Source organism: Bombus bifarius, unplaced genomic scaffold, assembly GCF_011952205.1.
Source record: "Bombus bifarius isolate JDL3187 unplaced genomic scaffold, Bbif_JDL3187 scf7180000007973, whole genome shotgun sequence".
NCBI classification, from domain to species: Eukaryota; Metazoa; Arthropoda; class Insecta; order Hymenoptera; family Apidae; genus Bombus; species Bombus bifarius.
The window spans coordinates 5,057,456-5,078,661 of record NW_022884359.1 but is presented as its reverse complement, the minus strand read 5'-3'; the positions used below and the strand labels follow the sequence as shown (position 1 = coordinate 5,078,661).

The 21,206-nt window shown below is 38.8% G+C and overlaps 2 protein-coding genes and 1 long non-coding RNA gene across 4 annotated transcripts in view; 2 read left to right on the top strand and 1 right to left on the bottom strand.

Moving 5' to 3' along the window:
• Window positions 1–662: 662 nt before the first annotated feature.
• LOC117216765 lies at window positions 663–17,981 on the top strand. 2 transcript variants are annotated; one of them, XM_033463766.1, is made up of 6 exons: window positions 663–833; window positions 3,730–3,847; window positions 11,550–11,666; window positions 12,480–12,982; window positions 13,304–13,830; window positions 15,482–17,981. In XM_033463766.1, the coding sequence occupies exons 2-5, from the start codon at window positions 3,737–3,739 to the stop codon at window positions 13,824–13,826; spliced, it is 1,254 nt and encodes a 417-aa protein (XP_033319657.1). In that variant the 5' UTR covers window positions 663–833; window positions 3,730–3,736; the 3' UTR covers window positions 13,827–13,830; window positions 15,482–17,981. The 2 variants fall into 2 exon arrangements, with proteins under 2 accessions (XP_033319657.1, XP_033319656.1); XM_033463765.1 differs by having other exon boundaries at window positions 13,304–17,981.
• Window positions 17,967–19,050, bottom strand: LOC117216767. Its single transcript, XR_004489424.1, has 2 exons — window positions 18,783–19,050; window positions 17,967–18,712 (listed from the first exon to the last, which is right to left on the bottom strand). It is a non-coding gene; the product is annotated as an uncharacterized LOC117216767 (long non-coding RNA).
• Window positions 19,033–21,206, top strand: part of LOC117216764 (mastermind-like domain-containing protein 1) — a 173,307-nt gene continuing 171,133 nt past the window's right edge. Inside the window, exon 1 of the mRNA XM_033463762.1 lies at window positions 19,033–19,242. Coding sequence (XP_033319653.1) covers window positions 19,228–19,242 — 15 coding nt within the window. The 5' untranslated portion in view covers window positions 19,033–19,227. The remainder of the gene's footprint in view (window positions 19,243–21,206) is intronic.

The window sequence follows — 21,206 nt, the reverse complement described above, 5'->3', positions numbered from 1 at the left end:
TCTCCAGTTCGTAATATCGTGTAACATAAAGCGATTACGTGTTTAAAGACCTGAGCGTATTGCATCAGTAATCTCGAGTAAAGCGCAGTGCTCAAAGGGTTATAAGCTTTATATATACGTATACATATATATATGAAGGATCGAAGAGACAATTTCTCTAAGTATAATAAGAAAATACAGCTTGAGAAACATAACTACATATCGATGATATCTTTGCAAAAATATCGATTTCCACGTACAAGGCATACCTCACTCCTTTCTATGTTCATTATGGTACATTACAATTGTCACGCTTGCACAAAATAAACTAATATTTATGATTGTAACGTTTACCTAGAATAACGCTATATTTATGTATACTCAATAAAAAATAATTCTCTTCTCGTCATCCAATATGATATTCAATGCAATAGAATATTTTTATATATTCTGTTGTAGTCACAACTGCTACATCGATTACATCTTTCTAAACCAGATAATTTACAAAAATTCGATTAAGAATCCCTGAAGTAGATTGAATCAGAAATTGCGCAGTGCTGGGTACCGAGAGGGAGTGATACGTCTTTGAAATGAAAGAGCGCCTGCGCTAGGAGCAGCACGGCGGTGGTCGGTGCAAGGAGGGTAACGGTGACCCAGGGGCGGCAGTGCGGGTTCAGGGGGCGGCGAGGGCAGGTGCCTCCGTTGGAACTACCCCTTGACAACAGCCCGCAGCCATTCTCACCTCCGGCCGATCTTACGTCGCGTAATTCTCCTTTCTTTCGACAATCGAACATCCGTCGATCGCGGTGATTCTCCTTCGTCTTGCTGGAACAAGGCTCACGCGATTCATTCAGGTAAATCGAACGAATCTAATGATAGTGTTTTTTTTTTTTATAATAATTACGTAAACGCGATAAATTGGTATTATTGCGAATGACACCTACAAACGATCTTTTGGCGGTAGTGCGCCTCTGGGAGCTTATTTGTTGCGCGTTAAGCGGCTCCGATTACATAGTGCTTCCTGTTGTGGCATTATCGTGACACCGGTGTAATTCTCCGCAGAGAAGAACCTGCAAATAGGCACGTATATAATCGTTGATTACTTACCAGTAAGTGAAGACTCATCGTAAGCAGCTTGGGATGCTGTGAACGTGTCACGTCTCGATGTTTCTTCTCCATTTATCATTTTCTTTGTCATTCTTATTTCTGTGGTTGATTAAAAATGTTCCTTCGATCGATTTCAAAATACGGTGCCGTCGAATCAACCAGATTTGGACGATGCCTGTTCTATTTTACTGTGAAAAATAGGCAAGCAATTACGCAGACACGCGGCAAGGGGTAAGTTACGATAATAAATTGGCAAGAAAATGTCTGATGAAATATCTAAACAAAAATATTCCCTCTTTGGAGGAAACGAGAAATAAAATAGGTGGGCGAGTTCAAAAGAATTATTCTTTTCAGTGCTCTCGGGATTTTATGGGTCATGAGGGACAATCCTATTACATCTTGCTGGATTTCCCTGTGTCTATACTTACTTCTCTCAGTGAGATTACTTTCCTCACACGTATCGTTATCCTATGCTGAAAAACTCGTTTAATTGCGCCATTTAATTAAATCACCGTACCGTTAAAAGTATGTTTGATATAATGTTGCAAAATAAATATTCCTATTAATTCTAATGGCGTCCATGATACTAAAAGGTACGCAGTTTTACGCTTTAACCGATTTATTCAAGGACAAAGGCCTTACCCAGTAAGATGAATCTATTCCGAAAGTAATTTATTGATAACAACGAGTTTCTCTGTATAAGACATAAACTCAATAAAAATTCAATGTTTTCGTTCAATTTTCCGATATACTACCTTATGTTTATACATGCGGCTAATCGATATTGTCCATATGTGTTTTCGGTCCATCGATTACAGCAATTAATCTTTCACGATAAAGGCTACATCGCGGTCAGCAAGTTTAATAGTTTGCTTTTAATAAATTCAGTGTACTTTGATATCCTGTGTAAAGTATTTTTACGGTACAATTAATTTGTCAACAACAGTTAATTTATCTACTGACAAAAGTAAGTTAAAATACTAAACGTTCATTTTGTTAACGCTAAATTTGATGGCTTTTGTAATTTCTCGCTGATAAAATAAATCGCTTGCAAGAAAATTAAAGCGATAGATCGCTTATCTTAATTCCGATTAACGTTATTTCCTTGTTATAGTGCTATAATGTATTGCATTGTTAAAATGGCATCGGAGATCCCTCTAATTCTCAGCTAACGACGAAGGGCACAGAAATTATATTTTATTCATCGACGACTTTGTTGATAGTACAGGGTTAGGTAAGAGTGTTACAAACGCACGCTATCGATATTTGAAAGATAATGTGCTTTAGCTTCATCCACTATGTATATAGGCAAAAGATTAAGTCATCCTAAGTTGCTTTATATTCTACGTAATTCTTTAACCTTTGAAATCACAAGTTCTCGAGCACTGAATATCTCGAATTTTGATCTCTAGTTCTTAAAAATATTAAATTCTTATCTTTTTGAAACTGTTTTGCAATTCTTAGAAGCTAAATCGGTATCATCCAGAAAATCTTTTAGGAATCCGTTTCCTAAACCTCGACTTCTTTTTTTTTGAAATGCCCTAAATACGTATTTAACTCAAAAATATCTATTACTTTCGAGCCTGAGTCTTTGACAAATTCTGTGCTCTACAAAAGTCTATAAAAATGTATAAAACCCTTAAAAGGAATGTGCTGGTCTTCATAGCGTGTTCGTCATCTTTGTAATTATCCAATTAAATTTTCATTTATAATTTTCTATCTATCTTCCTCTCCCTCCCTCTCTCTCTCTCTCTCTCTCTCTCTCTCTCTCTCTTTCTCTCTCTCATGCGAAACAAGGTTGGAAGGTTGAAACAATTAGCGCGGGCGATGATGGATGTGTGTAACACGTGGACACATTCTGCTTGCCACGATAAACCAAAGTTAGACCTTGACTATGCACAGAAAGTGTTGGCTCTCTAACATTTGAAAGTTCAAAAGTACCTGTAATTATGTAATCATCGTCCATCGATAAACATCTGTGTACGAGCATGGAAATAAGATCTCGTGCTTTTAATGCTCGCTAATCGCACGTCAATTTATGTATTTCTTTTTCATCTTTACGATGTTTCCATGTTTCTTCGATTATTATTCCTGAAAAATGAAAACGTTCGATCAACTGTCCAGTCATTGTTGCAAACGAGTAATTGGAGACCGATCGTTGCAAATTATACGATTCATCGGGAATAAGATTGCAACTAATAATGTTTGACGTTTCTCGTCATTTTTTTAATTATTCAGCATTGGAATCAATGTCGTGTCTTAAACGAAGGTCGTTCATTGCTAGGGTCGTGTTAATGTCAAATCATGCGAAGTCGCGGTTTTGAAGATTATCTGCAGTCACACGGAAGTTATTCTAGAGATCGTCAAAGATCGCTTTACAGTTGTATAGGGTCGTTCCGAGGACACTCTATCTCACAGTTTTCGTTCATACGACATAAAGATCGGAATAAACAGTTGAGTATAAAAAGGGAAATTTACAGAATAAATCATCGCAAGAAAGTTTTTAGAAATTCAATGAAAGAAGAAGCAATATCATTGAACATATTATGAACAGGGACATAGAGTCACGTGTTTTACGGCCGGCGGAGACCGACTGAGGTTCGAAAGTTCGTGCCACTTACACAATCATCTCTTGGTAATTAGTTTCAGCATGGAGTGCCCCGAAGCGATGGAACGAGGCCGGAACTTTCGTCTGCTCACCGAGGAAGAGCTGCCTCGACTCTTGGACTTCCTTGCTGGCTACCTGCCCGAATCCTTAAAGGTGCGTGCAATTTCCCTTTGAATTTGCTCGGCTCAGGTTTACGCACAAGAAATTCAGGAAATCCTGGCAGGACCACCGGAGTTTGTAATTTGTCTTGCCCTTAGAGTTTCTATTATGCATTACTGAAATTACCTATTTCAAATACTACCGTGCTCCATTTGAATATCATGGCTACTATTTCATTTTCTTCGTACCATATTTATTTATCTTCGTTCAATTTCGGATATTTAACCGTTATTTCGCAACAGTCTGTATATGACAATTTTGCTTAGAAGATAAAAGACACGAGACATTTCGAATGTATGTTAAAAAATGAAGAAATGCCAGATAGATAGAACATGTAAACTCTGAAGAGAATGGAACAGAGTTTTACGGTTGAAAACTGTATAAGTTACATTTCTTCGTAATTAATGGTACCTTTTTTAATGCAAAAACCAATGAATCAGAAATTACGTGCCCTACGGAAAAACTTAATTCGTTTTGTTACACGTGCAAATTAGGTTTTCCCTGCTTGAAAATATTCCCCGTTCCTCTCGGATGCCGTGTTTTCGACTAATAATAATTCCAGCGATCGATCTCGAGCGCGTTTACATTTCGAAAAACAAAATAACCGGTTCCGAATGAATTATTCCAACGCTCGCATAATTACAGTGGTTCTCTGGAAATTACTATATTTTTTTGCGGCATTAATGCGAATACGTGAAAGGCGGCTGATTTACGAGATTCGCGGGCCAATTTTTGCGGACGAAAATTTAATTAAGAGCTTCGTGGCATCTTCTGCTCAAAAACGCGATTCTAAATCACGCTATGAGAGCCAGACGAGACCTTGAATTTGGTTAGAAATGCAGGCTAGGTGAACACATAGATCTGCGCTGCTGTAGAAAAGGTGACACGTAAATCTACGCGCGCAGAATGCACGACACGATTAATATCGCAAGGTTAAGGTCCTTGGAATTCACTGCGACGCGATAAAACAACCCACAAGGAATTTAGTGCGAACGAAGGCCAATACCTGCACGCGCTTGCCACCTTTAAATTATCGCTCCGCAGCCTGAAGTCCTTGGAAGACGTTCACGTTAGCTTTCTATCCTAAACTTGGAACACGATCGGCTCGAAGACGTTCCAAAATAGACCTCAAGTTGATCTAACCTTCGTCACTTTTTATGACTTTAACTTTCATGACTATACGTACATTCGCATCTTCCGTGAACAAGCTGCATCCTTTCTACCCAGGCCTAATTTTTCTTCCCTATTTATTATACAAGCTCTTAACGATTTGTATTTATTATTATAAAAAGTTCACTATATCGCTTCAAGTCTAGAATAAATTTTTAACTTAATTAAACGTGGAACTAAACGGATGGTACATTTGAGAATTGAAATAAGAAATCCTTATGATCTTGACTTACACCAGCGCGATCCTTAGCCCGTCGATTATTATTCGATGTTACATGTCCCTAGTGTCCGAGATTTATGATAATTGGACAAATAGATCCTCGCAGGACCCAAGAATTAAAAGGTTCTTCGGAAAAGAGAAAAATTCGCTTTAAAGAAGTGCACGAATAAAACGTCGCACCTAGGGTCGCGTAAAAGATCTCATGGAGGATTAAGATAAACTTAAAAAACGATCAAAGAAAGGACGAGTGAAAGAAAGAAAGAATATTTGAGATAAATGTACAGTAAGAAGAGGAAATAGGGATACAGAATCTGTCGTGGAGTTGGGAGAAAATTGGCCGGGCGATAGGGGGAGGATATCCGCAGGACTCCCGAGGGAAGAGGGGGCGAGGATCGACAGGATGAGATTACCGGTGTAAAGGAAGAGATCCTTGCGTAGTATTTCCGCCGTAACCCGGTATAAGTGGTCGGCCGTTGTGCTAGGTTAGTGTCAAGGTCGTAACCGTGTACAGGTCGCCTTGTGCAGGCGTGATATTTTTTCTAAGTGGTACATAGAAAGCTAGGCACGTATTAATGTATGATACCAAACCGAGGCTGAAATCTCTTTGCTGACGACACGTTTCGATAGATCAATCGCGTGTGCACCGATTACGCGATGGTAAAACGTGTCCTCGTGTTCATCACCATCGCCGTACGTTCGCCACGTTCGGCCATGTGTATGAAGCTGATATTTCTTGAACGGCTGTACCATAGTTCATTTTAACATCGCCATAAGAAGTTCACTACGCACAGCCACTCAAAAGTTTCAGGACATCTGCTATTTTTAATAAATTTCGATATCTAATGTAGATTATAAATTTCAAATCACTTGACGTTGTACTTATCGATGAAGTACTTCTGTGAAACAGATTGCGTCCCCATGCATACATTAGTATCTCATGAATGCTAATCTCCTACACAGTCAGGGAAGTGTATTCGATATCCATTTGGTCGATGACAAAGAAACGCGTGAAAAGCGATGGAGAAAAAAAGTTACTTTTTAAAATTATAAAAATATTTTTAACGATAATATCGATCACCGTTATCGGTCATTTATGATGCTATCTCGAATTATGAATTGCCTTCTACGCACGCTGTTGCAGCAACGTTCGCCGCATGTAGTGGCCTGACAAATCGGCAGGTTATGCACCGTATACCGAATCTCGGGTGTCGGAAGTCTTGAAGCCGATCTTCACCGAATTCATTCGGCTGACGTCGTTATGACGTCACAACCACGATCGATATACACGGCGAACTGGAGAGACCACCTTCAGTGATACCAGTATCATCTGTATTATCAGTCTTATCGTTCAAGCGTAATCAGCATCTTAGTTCATCTTCATGATTTTGGTGTTTTCTTTCCGTTCATTCTCCTCGAGTATCTCACGTTCCGTTCCTTATTGTTACGCTGCGTCGTTATACGTACAGTTTGTTTTCATTAAGTTTACTCGTGCCGCTTCGTTCCTTTTCTTCATTATAGTGTGTTCGCGTTAAACATTTCATCTCAAGCATCGATTATAAGATCTTCCTCCTCTTTCTTTTTTGTAGCATGTTATACGCATATCTGTAAAATATCAATGAAAATGAGAAAGTACTATACGTAATTTTAAAGTTCCTTTCTACAAAAGATACTACATAGTATGTATCTCGATCGAATAGTATACGTTATACGTATAACACAGTACATATCTATACTAAATGTCTCGTATCCATTTATTACGACCTCGACTATTCTCTTCGCACGTACTGCTGCAGTAATAGGTATTGATAGACGTTAAAAACACTCGAGTACCTATAATGGGAATAAGCAACAGTCTGTATACTATTTTCTGAACACCTGAGCACATAGATCGAAGTAATTTAAGATATCGTAATAAAGGCGTAATTGAAATTTGTAATCAAGACTGAATTGTGCATTATATAGTAAATCTGAAGAATTTCGTGTCAGCAATTTCCAAATATTTAAAGCTGAAAACGGCGGGGCAACGAATTTACAAAGAGACTCCGCCGGCATCGATCCATCTTTTTCTCTTTCGCCTTTCACTCTCGAGCCAGTGAGTTATCGATCTAAAAAGAGCTTTGTTTGTTGCTCGTCGACGGCTGGCGGGACTACCGGTGTTACGACTGCTGGCCACGCCACCTCAATTCCGGTACCGATGTGCAAGGTGTAGCGGAGTCAAGGCCAAGGTTGCGTTTCCATGATCAACGCACGGCGTTGATCTCGTAATCTCACTGCGATATCGACAGAGATTCGTTCTTGCGACACTCCATTGGAATTCGATGTTGTAAGCGTTTAACGTTATCGAGAAAGTCGTCGATTGCTTATCTGCGATCATAAGCTCTTACGTCTCGCATAACGTTCGTAATTTACCATTTGTATTATGCCAGGCATAAGCGATACACAATCCTCTCGCGTTTAGGCTTTCTTTGAAAAAGATGATCGAACGGTAGTTTTATTGCATTTTATTATTTTGCAAGCCTTATAGCGTACTTCACGATATCTTTCGAAAACTAACTAACAAAGATACAAAAATTTCGTAACTGGACACAAACCGTACCGTCTTTAATTCCTTGAATGCAAAATTCCAAAAGATGGTTCTGTTCAGATCGCAAGCAATGGTTCTCCGGCGTTATTTTTTCATCTTTTCTGCGATCCCGCTTCGCATTAGCAGTTCGCGCGATTCGGAAGAATTAACGATGACCATTGGTACTCGCGTTGTGTGTTATAATGCTTGGCCAGCATGAAACGATGGCGCATGCCGGCTACGTCATTTATCCTCGAATAAAGCTGTGCCAACCAACGAAAAGGCAAGGTCAAGGTTGTGTCCGGACGTGCACACGCGATGCTGTACGGCTTTTTCGAATCCGCATTTGAATCGATGCTCCTTGCACGCTTACAACGCGTCATGATGATCCTTAACGAGCAACGACAGCCTGTCTCGAAGAGGTTCGATAATGAGTAGCTTCGCCGGACCACTTTTTGAATCGCCTCTTTCTTCTTTTGTTTCCGTGACAAGTGGATGAAGCGAGAGAAACTCGAAGCCCAACATACATCATCTTTTCTTCCTTACATTAGCTGTTCGGCTTAGGGGAGATTGTCTACAGCGGTAGCAAGTGGCGATGAGGTAAGATAACTATAGTACACTACTAACAGCAGTGTACATAATGACACCATTTCGTTTCCTTTCTTTCATATAAATAGGTACAGTTAGTACGACCTGAAGAAATATTAGGTTAAGTAAAAAGTTCTGAGCGTTTTTCGCTAGATGTCTTTAGTGAGCCATATCTCACGATGTGCACATCGCATCGAGTCATAGTATACACCGATTTCAAGGTGATATTACGCATCAAAAAGGTTCTTTGTCAGTTTTGTGTTCGGTGAAGCCAGTTGTGTGTTACAGCGTTCGAAAATGGAGATAAAAAAAGAGAAAATTCGATACATTCTTCAGTACCACTACGACCAAGGTGAAAAGGCGGAGCAGGCGGCCAAAAAAATTTGTGCTGTTTATGGACCCAGTACAGTATCGAATGCAACAGCAAAGCGGTGGTTCCAACGATTCCGTTCTGGTAATATGGACGTCGAAGATGAGGCACGCTCTGGTAGGCCAATCGTCGAAAATGTGGATAAAATCATGGAAATCGTCGAGTCGGACCGGCATGTGAGCACTTATTCCATTGCCCAGGAACTGAAGATTAGCCAGAAAACCGTTTGGAACCATTTGCATAAGGCTGGTCTCAAGAAGAAGCTCGACGTATGGGTGCCACATGAATTGACGCAAAAGAACCTTTTGGACCGAATTGATGCCTGCGATTCTTTGTTGAGACGTAACGAAATCGACCCATTTTTGAAGCGGATGGTGACTGGCGATGAAAAATGGGTCACATACGAGAACAACAGCCGAAAAAGATCGTGGTCCAATCGCGGTGGGCCGGCCCAAACGATCGCCAAGCGTGGATTAACGGCCAAGAAGGTTTTATTGTGTGTTTGGTGGGATTGGAAGGGAATCATCCATTATGAGCTGCTCCCATCGGGGCAAACACTTAATTCGGACCTCTATTGTCAACAACTGACCAGACTGAAGCAGGCGATCGACCAGAAGCGGCCAGAATTGGCCAATAGGAAAGGTGTTGTGTTCCATCAAGACAACGCCAGGCCGCACACATCTTTAACGACGCGTCAGAAGCTCCGAGAGCTTGGCTGGGAGGTTCTATCGCATCCGCCGTACAGTCCAGACCTGGCACCAAGCGATTATCACCTTTTTAAGTTTTTGCAAAATTTTCTTGATGGTACAAAACTGGCCTCAAGAGAGGCTTGTGAAAATGAGCTGGTCAAGTTTTTTACCAATAGGGACGAGGACTTCTTCAACCGCGGAATTATGAAATTGCCTTCAAAATGGACAAAAGTAATCGAACAAAACGGCGCATATTTAATCTAAATCGAATAATCTTGACTATGTTAATTTCATCGTCGAAATAAAGCGAAAAAGCGCTCAGAACTTTTTACTTCACCTAATATCAATCAACTGTTCATAAAATAACGAAGTATTTCTGTTACGGTAATATTCTGCTTTTTGTTAAAACAGAATGTGTGATACGAAGCGTGAAACACGTATACGTTGGTTGCAAGTATATTCATTAAGGAAAAAGGAAAAATACGGTTATATATTAAAAATAATAAAGCTGCCAGGTCTCGTTTATTCGCCACGTTAACGCACGTTACGTGTTACTCTATTATTATCTCTAAACCGGGTAAATTAGCTTGCATGACTTTTATCTCGCTAGCAATTTGAAGTTTCTCCAATAACGTTGGTTTTTTTAAGGTCATGATAAGGTAAATAAACTTCTTTAGTTTCACTTTTGCCAGTGTATAATAAAAATGAAATTTTAAAGAGAGAAAGAGGAACTTTATCAGCGGATTTATTTTTAAGATTAATTGACATAAGGAATTAGATAAGAAGAGGCTGCTGAAACAAATTTACGTGTTAATATTTTACTGGATATGAAGATTCAATTTCTCAAAATTAATTTTATGTATACGCGGTGCGACACGTCGAGCGCGAAGAGAAGCATTTTCGCTCGAAAGACACCAAACGAATCGGGACAATTCCTGCAACTTTCTTATTTGCATCATCTCTCTCGGCTCTTTTCACGATCGAGCCAGTGATATGTAAATTTACGCCGGTCATACTTCACGCGATGCATGTGAAACATTTTATTATACGACATCTGTGCTCACAAAAATATTTCAAGTAAAAATGAGCACGCTTACGTTCCTTTTTCAGAAAACGAGATGCGGGGAATTTGCCTGTCTTTCATGCGGTCGAGGAAGCTAAAATTCCACACGCTTGACGAAAAAATAAAATGTAAAAAATAAAAATAATAGAAGAGATATCGGCAGTAACGGGCAAAACACTCGCGACTACGTGACGCTATTGGGTCGTATTCAAATTCCAAATTAAATTGACGTGTGAAATCGCTAGAACGTTCGCAGTGTATCGTGCATGATATTCGTCCATTCTGCCTGATGCAACGGTTATATAAAATCTAGGACAGACTACGACGTTCCGCAATACTGTCGATTATTTACTTACTTTCAACCGAGAGGTTGTTACAGAGCTGGTAGCTCGCATGATGCATCTGCATTCAATATGTATATTCTGCAATCGATACAGATATCACTAGAATTTTAAATGGTCGTCTGTTACAGTTATTGGCAACCATAGTCTTTTGTAGCAATATGATTCGATTTCGATGTCTGTTGGTGGCAAAAGTGGTCGAACGAATGGAACTCATCGTGACTATTTTCCCCCCTGCAAAATTGAAAATCATTACAATATTTGAGGAAGAAAAAGGGAATGCTTTAGACACGAACGTATCAGAGATAGCACGTGTTTTATTTTAAGAGCCGACGTCTGGAGCGTCGCCCTTGGCTAGATTACTCTTTATCTTGCAGCTTCCCTGTAAATATCCACCTTTTCATCTCAGACGTTGCCTTTAGTCAATGCTCACCACGGGAAAGAAATCCACCCCTTAACTACCCCAAGAGCTTGTACTCTTCTAATTCTTCCACGAGATGAAAAGATTTCCAACTGTTTCTTCGCGGATCCACAGCTTTGTAACTGCTACAGTGCAAAAAGATTACTTGTCATTTTGTCCGTTTACTTGGCAAGGTGGTTATTCAGCTGGGAAACTACTGGTTTGAAACAGAGTACAAACTCTTCGTCGATTGTTTGCAGCTTTTAACGTAACTGTCTTCTTTGTTTTACAGTTCCATCAGACTTTGTTGACCTACATGCATGACAGAGTATGGGATTTTAATTTCTACGTAGCTAATAACTGGCCCGAGGACGCGATCTGCTTACATTTCCCCGGAATGACATTATCTGTGAGTATAAAATAAATCTCCATTCGTTTCAAATTATACTTTAACCGCGACTGATCCTATCTCGCGACAGTCCACTTATACTACGTTTATTTCCCTCGAGTATATCAGGGAAAAAGATATCGAACATTGTCCGTGTAATTTATCTTCTTTCATAAATTTAAAAGATAAAATATTTTTAAAATCGCTCCTGTGAAACAAAGTACTCGATGATTCAATTAAATACTCAGGCGGATAAAAAATATAAGATTGAAAAAGGAATGTGTACCTATCTCACGAGCCTTTGGCAAATTCATCTTGTTTCCGAACGTATAGCGTAGAGGTGCAGAAAAGTTGGCCCAGATACTTGCTTGGCTTTCGGCCAATCTTTTGTCTCACAGCCTTGCCAGTTCATTACCTGACCTCAGTCGTGACTCTTCTAATCTACATCCTATCTCTCTCGATGTTCTTTACTTAATTAGCGTGTCCGCAATCTTGTGCGTTCGATAACTTGTTACCGTTAAATTCTCTTGTCCTTTCCTGAAATTTGCCAATTCGTAAATCAAAACGCGTAAACCCTGATACTTTCCATTGTATTCATTTGTTTGATCGCATTGAAACCAAGGTGCCTAAATTCCCCAAAGGGACAAAGTTAAATTTCAAATGGGATTTTACGACTTTAAAAGTCGGGACAGAGTAAATCTGAACGTTCGGCGACAAAACCCAATGATAAATAATTCATGCGCCCGAGGACAAGGCCTTTCACAACTTCCCTTAGTTTTAGCGCCGGTAGAAGACCAATCTCTTCTTTAACGTAATCACTTCATCGATTTTCAGCCTCATGGTTTGCTGTTCGAGAGCGTGGGCGTCTTTTGTCCTAACGACCGACTGGAACTACTCACATTATTGAGGAACGAAGATGTTTTGATCGATTGGTCGAAGCCTTTGTACATTAACTTCATACACTATGCCTTAGCGGAAAAGTTGACACATCTTTACGAGGGGATAGGAACTATAGAGAGGGTGGCTGGAGATGTCTACATGTGCGCGGACCCGAACAACCTAAACTGCGTGGAGGAAGCAGACGAGGACGCAGATCCTGACATACAAGTTCAACCGCTGAAAGCAGAACACGCCGAAGGAATTTATGAACTGTATCCTGCTAACGATATGGAGTGTCATGAAGTCTTCCTGCGGCTAATCAGAATCCTTCCAGCAGCAGGAGTCTTTGTTAAGGGAAGTTTAGCAGCGTGGATGGTCCAGTCTTACTATGGAGCCATGTTCTCCATGCAGACCAAGCCAGAATACAGACGGAAGGGCTACGGTACAAAATTAGCAAGGTAGACGAATCTTATCTTCTATTGTTATATTTTTATATCTTCGTGATATAATCGGATCATTGCTTGATGAACGAATTTAACACTTTCACTGCTACCGACGTGATTGTTTGTTTCAAAAAAATTTGAGAAACTAACAAAATGGTGAACACCCTACTCAGAAAAAGATCATTAGTATAATAATAAAGGCATTCCTGATAAAAATAGAATGCATTTTCAGAGGTAGATCGTCATATTCTAGTAGCAGCGAATGTGTTACGGTAAATAATCTGGAAAAAGTCTTACACCAACGATACTTCTCCATTCATAATAGTAAAATCGTAGGTACTTGACCAAAAAAGTCGTCGACAAGGGGTACCAGCCGTTCGTTGTGATACGTCCTGAAAATGACGCGAGTCAGAGTTTGTACAAGAAATTAGGATTTAAGAGGCTGTACCAAACCGTACGGATGTCGTTCATGCCGTCAACGTGGCAGGACGAAGAAACGAAGATGAACCGAGTCTTACGAGAGAACTTGGAGAACGCCGTCAGACAGCTAACCATCGAGCAGAAAGTTGCGGACGCGTTCAGAAATGAAGAAATGATTTCCATTACGGAAGAAACCATAGAAGGCAAGGAACAGATGTCGGAATGTCTGAACGAAACAGGGAATTTGTTGGTGGAGGAACCCGAGGAAGGATCCGAAGAGGACGAAAATCCTTTGGGAGAGGAGACAGAAGAAAGAATAATAGTGACCGAACTTTCGGTCGAAGGAAACGTCGAAGTAGAATCTGCTGATAATACCGCAGAAACTGCGAATGGTAGCAATCAAGACGATGGGGGAACAAATACTGGGGACGCGGAGTAATTAAGTACTTACATGTTCGATTATTCGATAAAAGGTCCATGATTTACGTCGAGTTGCTCGCTCGAGTGTACGCTTCTCCTTTCAAGGCTAACGGAGGAAAGAGAGCGATTGGTATACTAGCGAATTTTCCAGCCAAAAATTCTAACATTCAATTTATACATATAAAAAGCTGACTTGGAAATGCACTTTAAATAAGCTACAGTTCTTTAACAAAATTTTTCTTAATGCTTTTGCAAGCAAACCGAATCAAAGCAGCAACAATTGAAAGTATTAGTTGTGATATGCTTTTAGACTATTTATTCATTGATAGGTATGTTCTAAAGCGGTAGCCTTTTGTGAGGGAGAGCTCTCGAGCGACATGACACTAGGAAAGAGAAAAGAAATTATTTTAAGAAATTTAACGATTTTACGGCACCGCGTTCGTGCGAGGCTTCAATTCGAGTACGAAAGTGCGTAGATACGAGATTTACGTACGGGTTCCTCATATCAGACTGCTTGAAGTATGTCGTAAAGATCTCAGGAAACAGTTAGATGTATCCTTTGAATCGCCAAGTTTAGATTGTTTCAAAGTCTATCTGTACCTGTTGTATTTGGTGGATTCATTGTTTCAGATGTTTGGCGTTAAATATTTTAACAATTTGTGAGTACATCTGTGTGGAGTGTATTTGGAAGTTTACCTGAAATTAATCGTTCGTTTAATCGTCTTTTCAGGCCAATGGCAATTACAACTGATAATTCTTGACGAAATAATGCTTACGTGTTCTTATCGAATAGTCTGTGAGTTATATAATAATTAATTAAACATAATTAACATGAATATTTAATGAGTATCGAAAGAAGAAAACTGAATGCGATCGACAAGCAAAGACACGAAGAACCTTTAGCGACCAAAAACTATGATAGACTTTGAATTATGAATTGCATATATACCTATCTAAACGATGAATCCTATAAATGGACAAAAAGAAACGAACGCGATGAATCGTCGTGGAACGCGCGACCGCTTAGAAATTTACGCGCTAAATCAATCTGTGATTATAATTTCCCTATATAAAGTAGCGTTTCGAACAAAAATTCAGAAGCCTCGTGCGACCTCGACACGCTTTCCTTAATACAAGTAGAAGCCAATTACTGTACCGGTGCGCTCGACCGTATTAAATTTCAGGTACGTTGAATTATGGGATAACAACATTGACTCGACAAGATTGAAACCAGGTAGTGAAAGATATTTTGTTCGAAAACTTATCTACGAGCTTCTAACGCAGCCTGCATGCGACGCTATGGCGTCATTTCGAAAGAGTAACTAATGCCTAATCTTAAGGCTCTGTTTCACAATCTGAAGAAATTATTATAATATTTTTTTATTCAATACAGAATAAATTCTATAAATACAAGAAGTAAATTCGAAGTAAGACCTGTGAGTATAGTGCACCGGCACAGCGATCGGTTTAGCGTGCGAGCCAATGATAATAATAATAATAAAAATAGTTAATAGCGATCATACAATTAATATTACTATTAGTTACAGAATATACATGTATAATATGAATATACGCGCAAAAAGGAAGCCCGATCAGCCCGGTTCGCTTACTGAGAAAATCCTTTTTTAGAATTTAGATCGTTACTATTTGTATCATTTTTTCTATATTTTACAGATACGTTTTATCAATGATACTCGACGTGGCAAACACGTGTGAAAGAACAGGTATAAGAAGGTCGGTGCTGGGACGACCGGGCAGTTCCTCGAAGGCCCTCAATGTCCCTCCTTTATTTTGGATTTTCGACGTTTCCGGGGGCCAGCTGTGATATTTTCCTCACTCCACTTATGCTCTGGTTACAGTACCGACAAATTTAGATTTAGACAATTGATTGTTAATGGAACATGCTGGGACTCCTTCAATTCCATTGATATTTTGTCACCGACGTGCTTAAAATAGCGAATAAATTTGTTATTTCGTATTGTTTCAGTTATTGACTCTTAGAGGACCAAGAAAACCAATATATTGGCAACAGTGGCGTAAAACGTAACTCTCAAAATTATAGTGTCTTCAAATTCACCTAAAAATTATTATAACGTATGAAAAATTAGTGTCCTCTGAGTGTAAAACATTTTACAACAAAAATATGTCACGTACGTTACCTTGACCACGTTAAGAAAAAAGATAATATAATTCATATCCTAACTCCAGTTTAGATAATTACGAGCATAAAACTGGATATAAAATTGATAAATGATTGGTCGTTTAAACGTACGCGATAATGTACATGTTTAATATCTGGAAAGAATTCTGTGTACCTCCCTATATTGCTTAAACAGCAAAGCTTGTCAAGTTCGTTTTGCCAGTTTGAGTTGCAACGTTAATCATAACCTGATCCACAAACGGTCGCAATTTCGAATACTTTCTTACACTATGCACAAGCTCGAATAAAATTCGTAAATACGATTAAAGATGTGTAGAACGGTTATTACGAGAGATATGAATTTTCGAATCGAATAACACAGAACGAAAAGGGCACTGAATTTTGAAGTCCAATTAGTCCAAGATAATCTCAACTTCGAAAGATTTGCATACGTGATTTTGGGCACAAGAGAAAAATCATCGTAGTTCCTACATCTATAACTAGATAGCGAAGGTGGTTAGTGGCGCTATCGTCAGAACAGTTTTCCCTCCAATTTTAAGTTTGGCTGCGCAGTGCAATTTTCGATTCGGTTCGTTGACCGCGCCATGTCAATTATAATTCCGAGTGTGATAAAAGTGCTATTTCTTCCGTCATACGATCACTAATTAGTGCTAGAACATCGATAAGATTCTGTTCTTTCTCAAAGACATATTTAAAGAAGCGTGATAACGTATAAATATTGGATAGATGTATGATCATACAATTTTTACAGACAGAGAACCCATCTCGATTCGAAACCCGGTTAACGGATGAATTAGCGGATCTATTTCTCAGCTCCATCGTATTGCCATTTGTTCAGTCATATCAAACAATGTTTATAAATTAAAGTAAAAATTCACGTAATATAGTTTTGATAGTCATTGATCGGCCTGGCGGAAAAGGATTTCCAGCAATTAATGACGTGTGTATAATTCGCACAAACTGATTTCTCGTAATGGCCGTACGCCATGTAATTCCGTTGCACAAGTTTCAACCAATTAATTGCAAATCATTATTTCCAAATACTTGCTAAAACAAGTAAGAAATAATAACAAATAAATTTTGGAAACTAATTTTTTAGACTAATAAAAAATGCATTTGACTTTGTATTTAAATTTTTTATCTTTTTTTATCTAGTCAAAACATTTGATTTCGTAGCTCCATGCATTATTGATTACAGTTCCGAACACATTTCTTTTTGTTTGTATTTTTTGCTATAATTTAAGAAAATAATTCATTCTCATTTACATTCATTTAATCTATCTTTAAATGATGTCACGTTTTTATGAAACAATTGCGACGGAAGGACATGAAAGATGTCTGAATAGAAAATTAGAAAAGAAAAGAGCAACAACGAAATAATCACTGTAATTAAATCTATACACGCCTGTACCTATTAGTTTGCTAATCGTAGCACCGTGCAAATCAATGTTTCGCGAAATAGGCCTAAAATCCGTCTATCGACATCTAAACATGTTTCTTCAACATATATTGTAAGTATATACATATACATATATATACATTAATATATGCATATATATCTGTATGTGTATATACATATATACATATATATGTATATATGTGTATGTATATATATTATGTATAGGAATATATATGACATATATATTCTTATATATTTCCTCGTGCACGTTGCCTTCCGCTACAACAAAATCTTTATCTGGAGCAACCACTTAAATTTCTGTCATATAATATATGAAAGTTATACAAAAACTGTTAAATAAATAAAAAGGGAATTATATCGCGAATGCAAAATTATCGGGTCTATTCATTATACGGAACGAGAAAACGAAGTTAACCTATAAAGCGTAATGCAGGGGAATGTAGCATGTCTATCACAAAGGCAGACATTGATTTTTGTAATTTGTGTGTTCGATAAAGGCAAGTATTTTCAACGCGTGAGATTTTTTATGAAAATTGGACATTGGAAATGAGCTTTGGATAATAAATGGAATAAATAAATATGATTTTCCAACGGTGGTGTGATTTATTATGCACTTTTATCGACACACTTGTCCATCTATATCGACCATGTTCGTTAAATTCGGAATTGATAGTTATTTTACGTATAGTAATTTATAAAACAGTAAATTCTTACAATATTTTATTTGTTGCCCGATTTCGACCACTTGAATATCATTACTGTTTATTTGTATTAATCTTTCACACATTTTTATGCTTCTCAAAATACATTCAACTTTTTTAACGTCATTCTTTATAGATTCCTTTAAATTCTAACACTTGGTTTTTACAATAAGTAATTAAATGTAACCGCACTTACATTAAACGTAATGATTAAAATTTACAAAGCACAATCGATGTCTATTACAATTTTATCAATATCGTATTTTATCTTCGTAGACACATTGTTTTATGATAATGATCAACTAATTATGAAAGATTCATCTTTTGACAAACAGCACTCTTACACTATCAGCTGATTCATAACAGAGATCGTAAATATGCGTCACGAGTTAAACGTCAAACTTTCAATTACTCTTGGCAAAAGTTTGACATTTTGAAATCTAATCGATCACGGCATATTAATTTTCAACGTAGATACACGAACATGAACGGTTTCTTGAGTCCGTAGTTCGAACATGAAGCAACATATCACCAGGAGCACAAATTCTTACATCGGGTTCAGGTTAGAGAGCACAAAAATCGGCCATGTAGTTTTATCTGCACGACGCGACGCTTGGGAGTGTCTGTTGGAAATCGAAGATGTCTTATCAATTAGTGGTAGAATAAGATTGTGACGATAGAAAAATACGTAACCGCGAATACTAGAGTTCGAGATGAGAAAGAGGTGCACGGTGTATAAAATTGGTAGCGTTTCACGATGTACTGCACTAAGCGATCTACAAGAAGGAGAAGAGACGACAGGTGACTGGTGGCTTCGCCATGCGCGTTGCTCGCTCGACCTCGGCGTTGCTCGAGCACGCTCGTCATAGCTCGGGCGCCTCCGGCGGCGAATGGTGGGGCGAGCAGTGTATCCGTGACGTCACATAATTAGAGTAAATACAAAGTAGTCTTGATGGGACAGCGGCGTGCGCCGCACCGTGAGTCGCTGGTCCGCGCGCGTCAAACTTATATCGTTTCGATACACGCACACCGCGTTTGTGTAGCTCGTGATATATCGCGCTATGTGCCGTCAGTGTGTGTGTGCCAAAGGATCCTAGATGACTGTGGGAATAGTAAGTGACAGTCGTGCAGCAAAGAAATGGAAAAGATAGAGGTGAGCCGATAGTAATTTGAAAAAAATTTTGTAATTAAAAAGTTGGCTTGCGCTGGCTTAAATACAGATTCCGCGCGCCTGCGATCTTTCTCTTCCCTCCGCTCGTTGTGTCGAATTCACTCGATGTGTTCTCGCTCGTCCGTAATGCAGAAGTGACAGCGTGGTGATGAGTGGGGGAAGGGGTAGTCAATGGAGGGGAGACGGTCGTGTACTTAGACATCTGGCAACGAATGCAATTGTGTGTATCTTCAATGTGCCACACTATTAGAAGGACTGATTAACTCTCTCCCTCCTCCATCGTTATCAGCGCGTCGTCTTTCTCTGTTTCATTTTCATTTCTCTGTGTCAACTTTGTGATTCTGCGTTTATCTCTCTCGCACGTTTCTTAGCCTTCCACCGCCACCTCCTCCCCCCTTTCTCTCCCCCTCTCCACCCTTATTCCACCCCCACTCTATTCGTTCTTTCTCTTGCTTATTCGTACGCTTGCTTACTATTTCTCTCTGTTCTTCTACGTTTACATGTCTCGCTCTCTCCCTCTTCCTCTTTCTTTATCTCTTGTATTCTTTCTTTCTTTCTTTCTCACGCTTCCACCAATACACTTTGTGCTTCTTTCTCTCTCCCTCTCTTTTTCATGTTCTCTCACTCGCAGTTAGTGAGGTATTTATAGATGTGCCTTAACCCGATTTAACACAGCCACCTCGACTCGCATTGTCCTAACAACGATTTAATGAGAAATTACATTTTTCCCCGAATTGTTTAGCTGTTTTTTTTTCGCGCTTTCTCTTTCCTTTTTCCAAAAAAAAAACATCATCGAGATTAAATGGAATCGTGTGAAAGAAAAGGGTCGTAAGAGAAAACACAACAACATTATTCGTGCACACGTCCAAAAGTCGAATCGATAAGTACGTCCGTTATTATTAGGACGAAATATTATGGTACAACGGGTAGATAAATAGAGCGTCGTCTGTTTAAAGGAAATTTTAAGAGTGTATGTTTGGCTGCCGTGAGAAAAATATATTTAGAAGTGTTTCGTGGAAAGGATGTACAGTCGAATGAGAAGTTTTACAACAACTTTTATTATCGACAAGTTTCTACTCTCTCTCGCTCTATCTTTTATTTATGATAACGAAAGCGATTAAATTGGTGTTATTTACCACTTGAAATATAGCAACCATTGATCCGTAATTATTGATTTGTTGGCAATACTTTTTCATTATTTTTAACGTAACTCGTGTATCTTTTTTTTCAGTTTTCTTCTTTTTTTTTTTTTGTCATCTCCCCTTCTATTCCCGTGCTCCCTCCTTCTTGCACGCTTACTGACTCACTCACTCGTTCGCTCGCTCGCTCTCGCTGTCTTTATTATTAGTGGACGAATTGAAAGTATACATTTGAGAATTAAATCGATAATGCGGGGTCGCGAGTCACGGTTGTACTTATTATATCAGGGCCTAAGCGGTGAGCGTCATTTTTGTTATCGTAATTCAACTGAGTATCTAATACACGTAAAGCAGTCTATTGTCTTTTTCTCGCAATAAGGAGACAACAAACTTCTACAGTTTTTCGTCGCCTTTGTTCACCGTATAACGACTTAAAATATTCTCTCTGGCCTTTCGAATAAAGTATACTTTCCTGGCGAGCTATTTAGCGTCCATAGAAATTTTTGTTCCTTTTTGTCTGTTACTTTCTTCTTCTTCTTCGTTTTTCTTGTCCCGTTGTTGCTGAAATGGGAAATACAAATTGTAAAAAATGCTACTGGCAGATGCAATAATAATCAGTGCGCCAGCGAAAATTCCCATCCCCCTGCGACCTATACTCGAGCGTCTATGACGTAATAAAATTATATATTTATACGACGCGAAGCTATTTGGAGTATGATAAGTGAGGCACGGTGAAATGATGTTATTATGCAACATTGAATACTTATCGTATAAACTAAGTAATGTTTTGAAATGTTAATATTTCAC

What these genes read in the sequence shown, in the direction of transcription:
- LOC117216765 (XM_033463766.1), top strand. Translation starts at nt 3,737, where the DNA reads ATGGAGTGCCCCGAAGCGATGGAACGAGGCCGGAACTTTCGTCTGCTC. An exon ending in TCCCCGGAATGACATTATCT is followed by an intron (nt 11,667 to 12,479) that starts GTGAGTATAAAA and finishes ATCGATTTTCAG; the next exon opens with CCTCATGGTTTGCTGTTCGA. An exon ending in TACGGTACAAAATTAGCAAG is followed by an intron (nt 12,983 to 13,303) that starts GTAGACGAATCT and finishes GTAAAATCGTAG; the next exon opens with GTACTTGACCAAAAAAGTCG.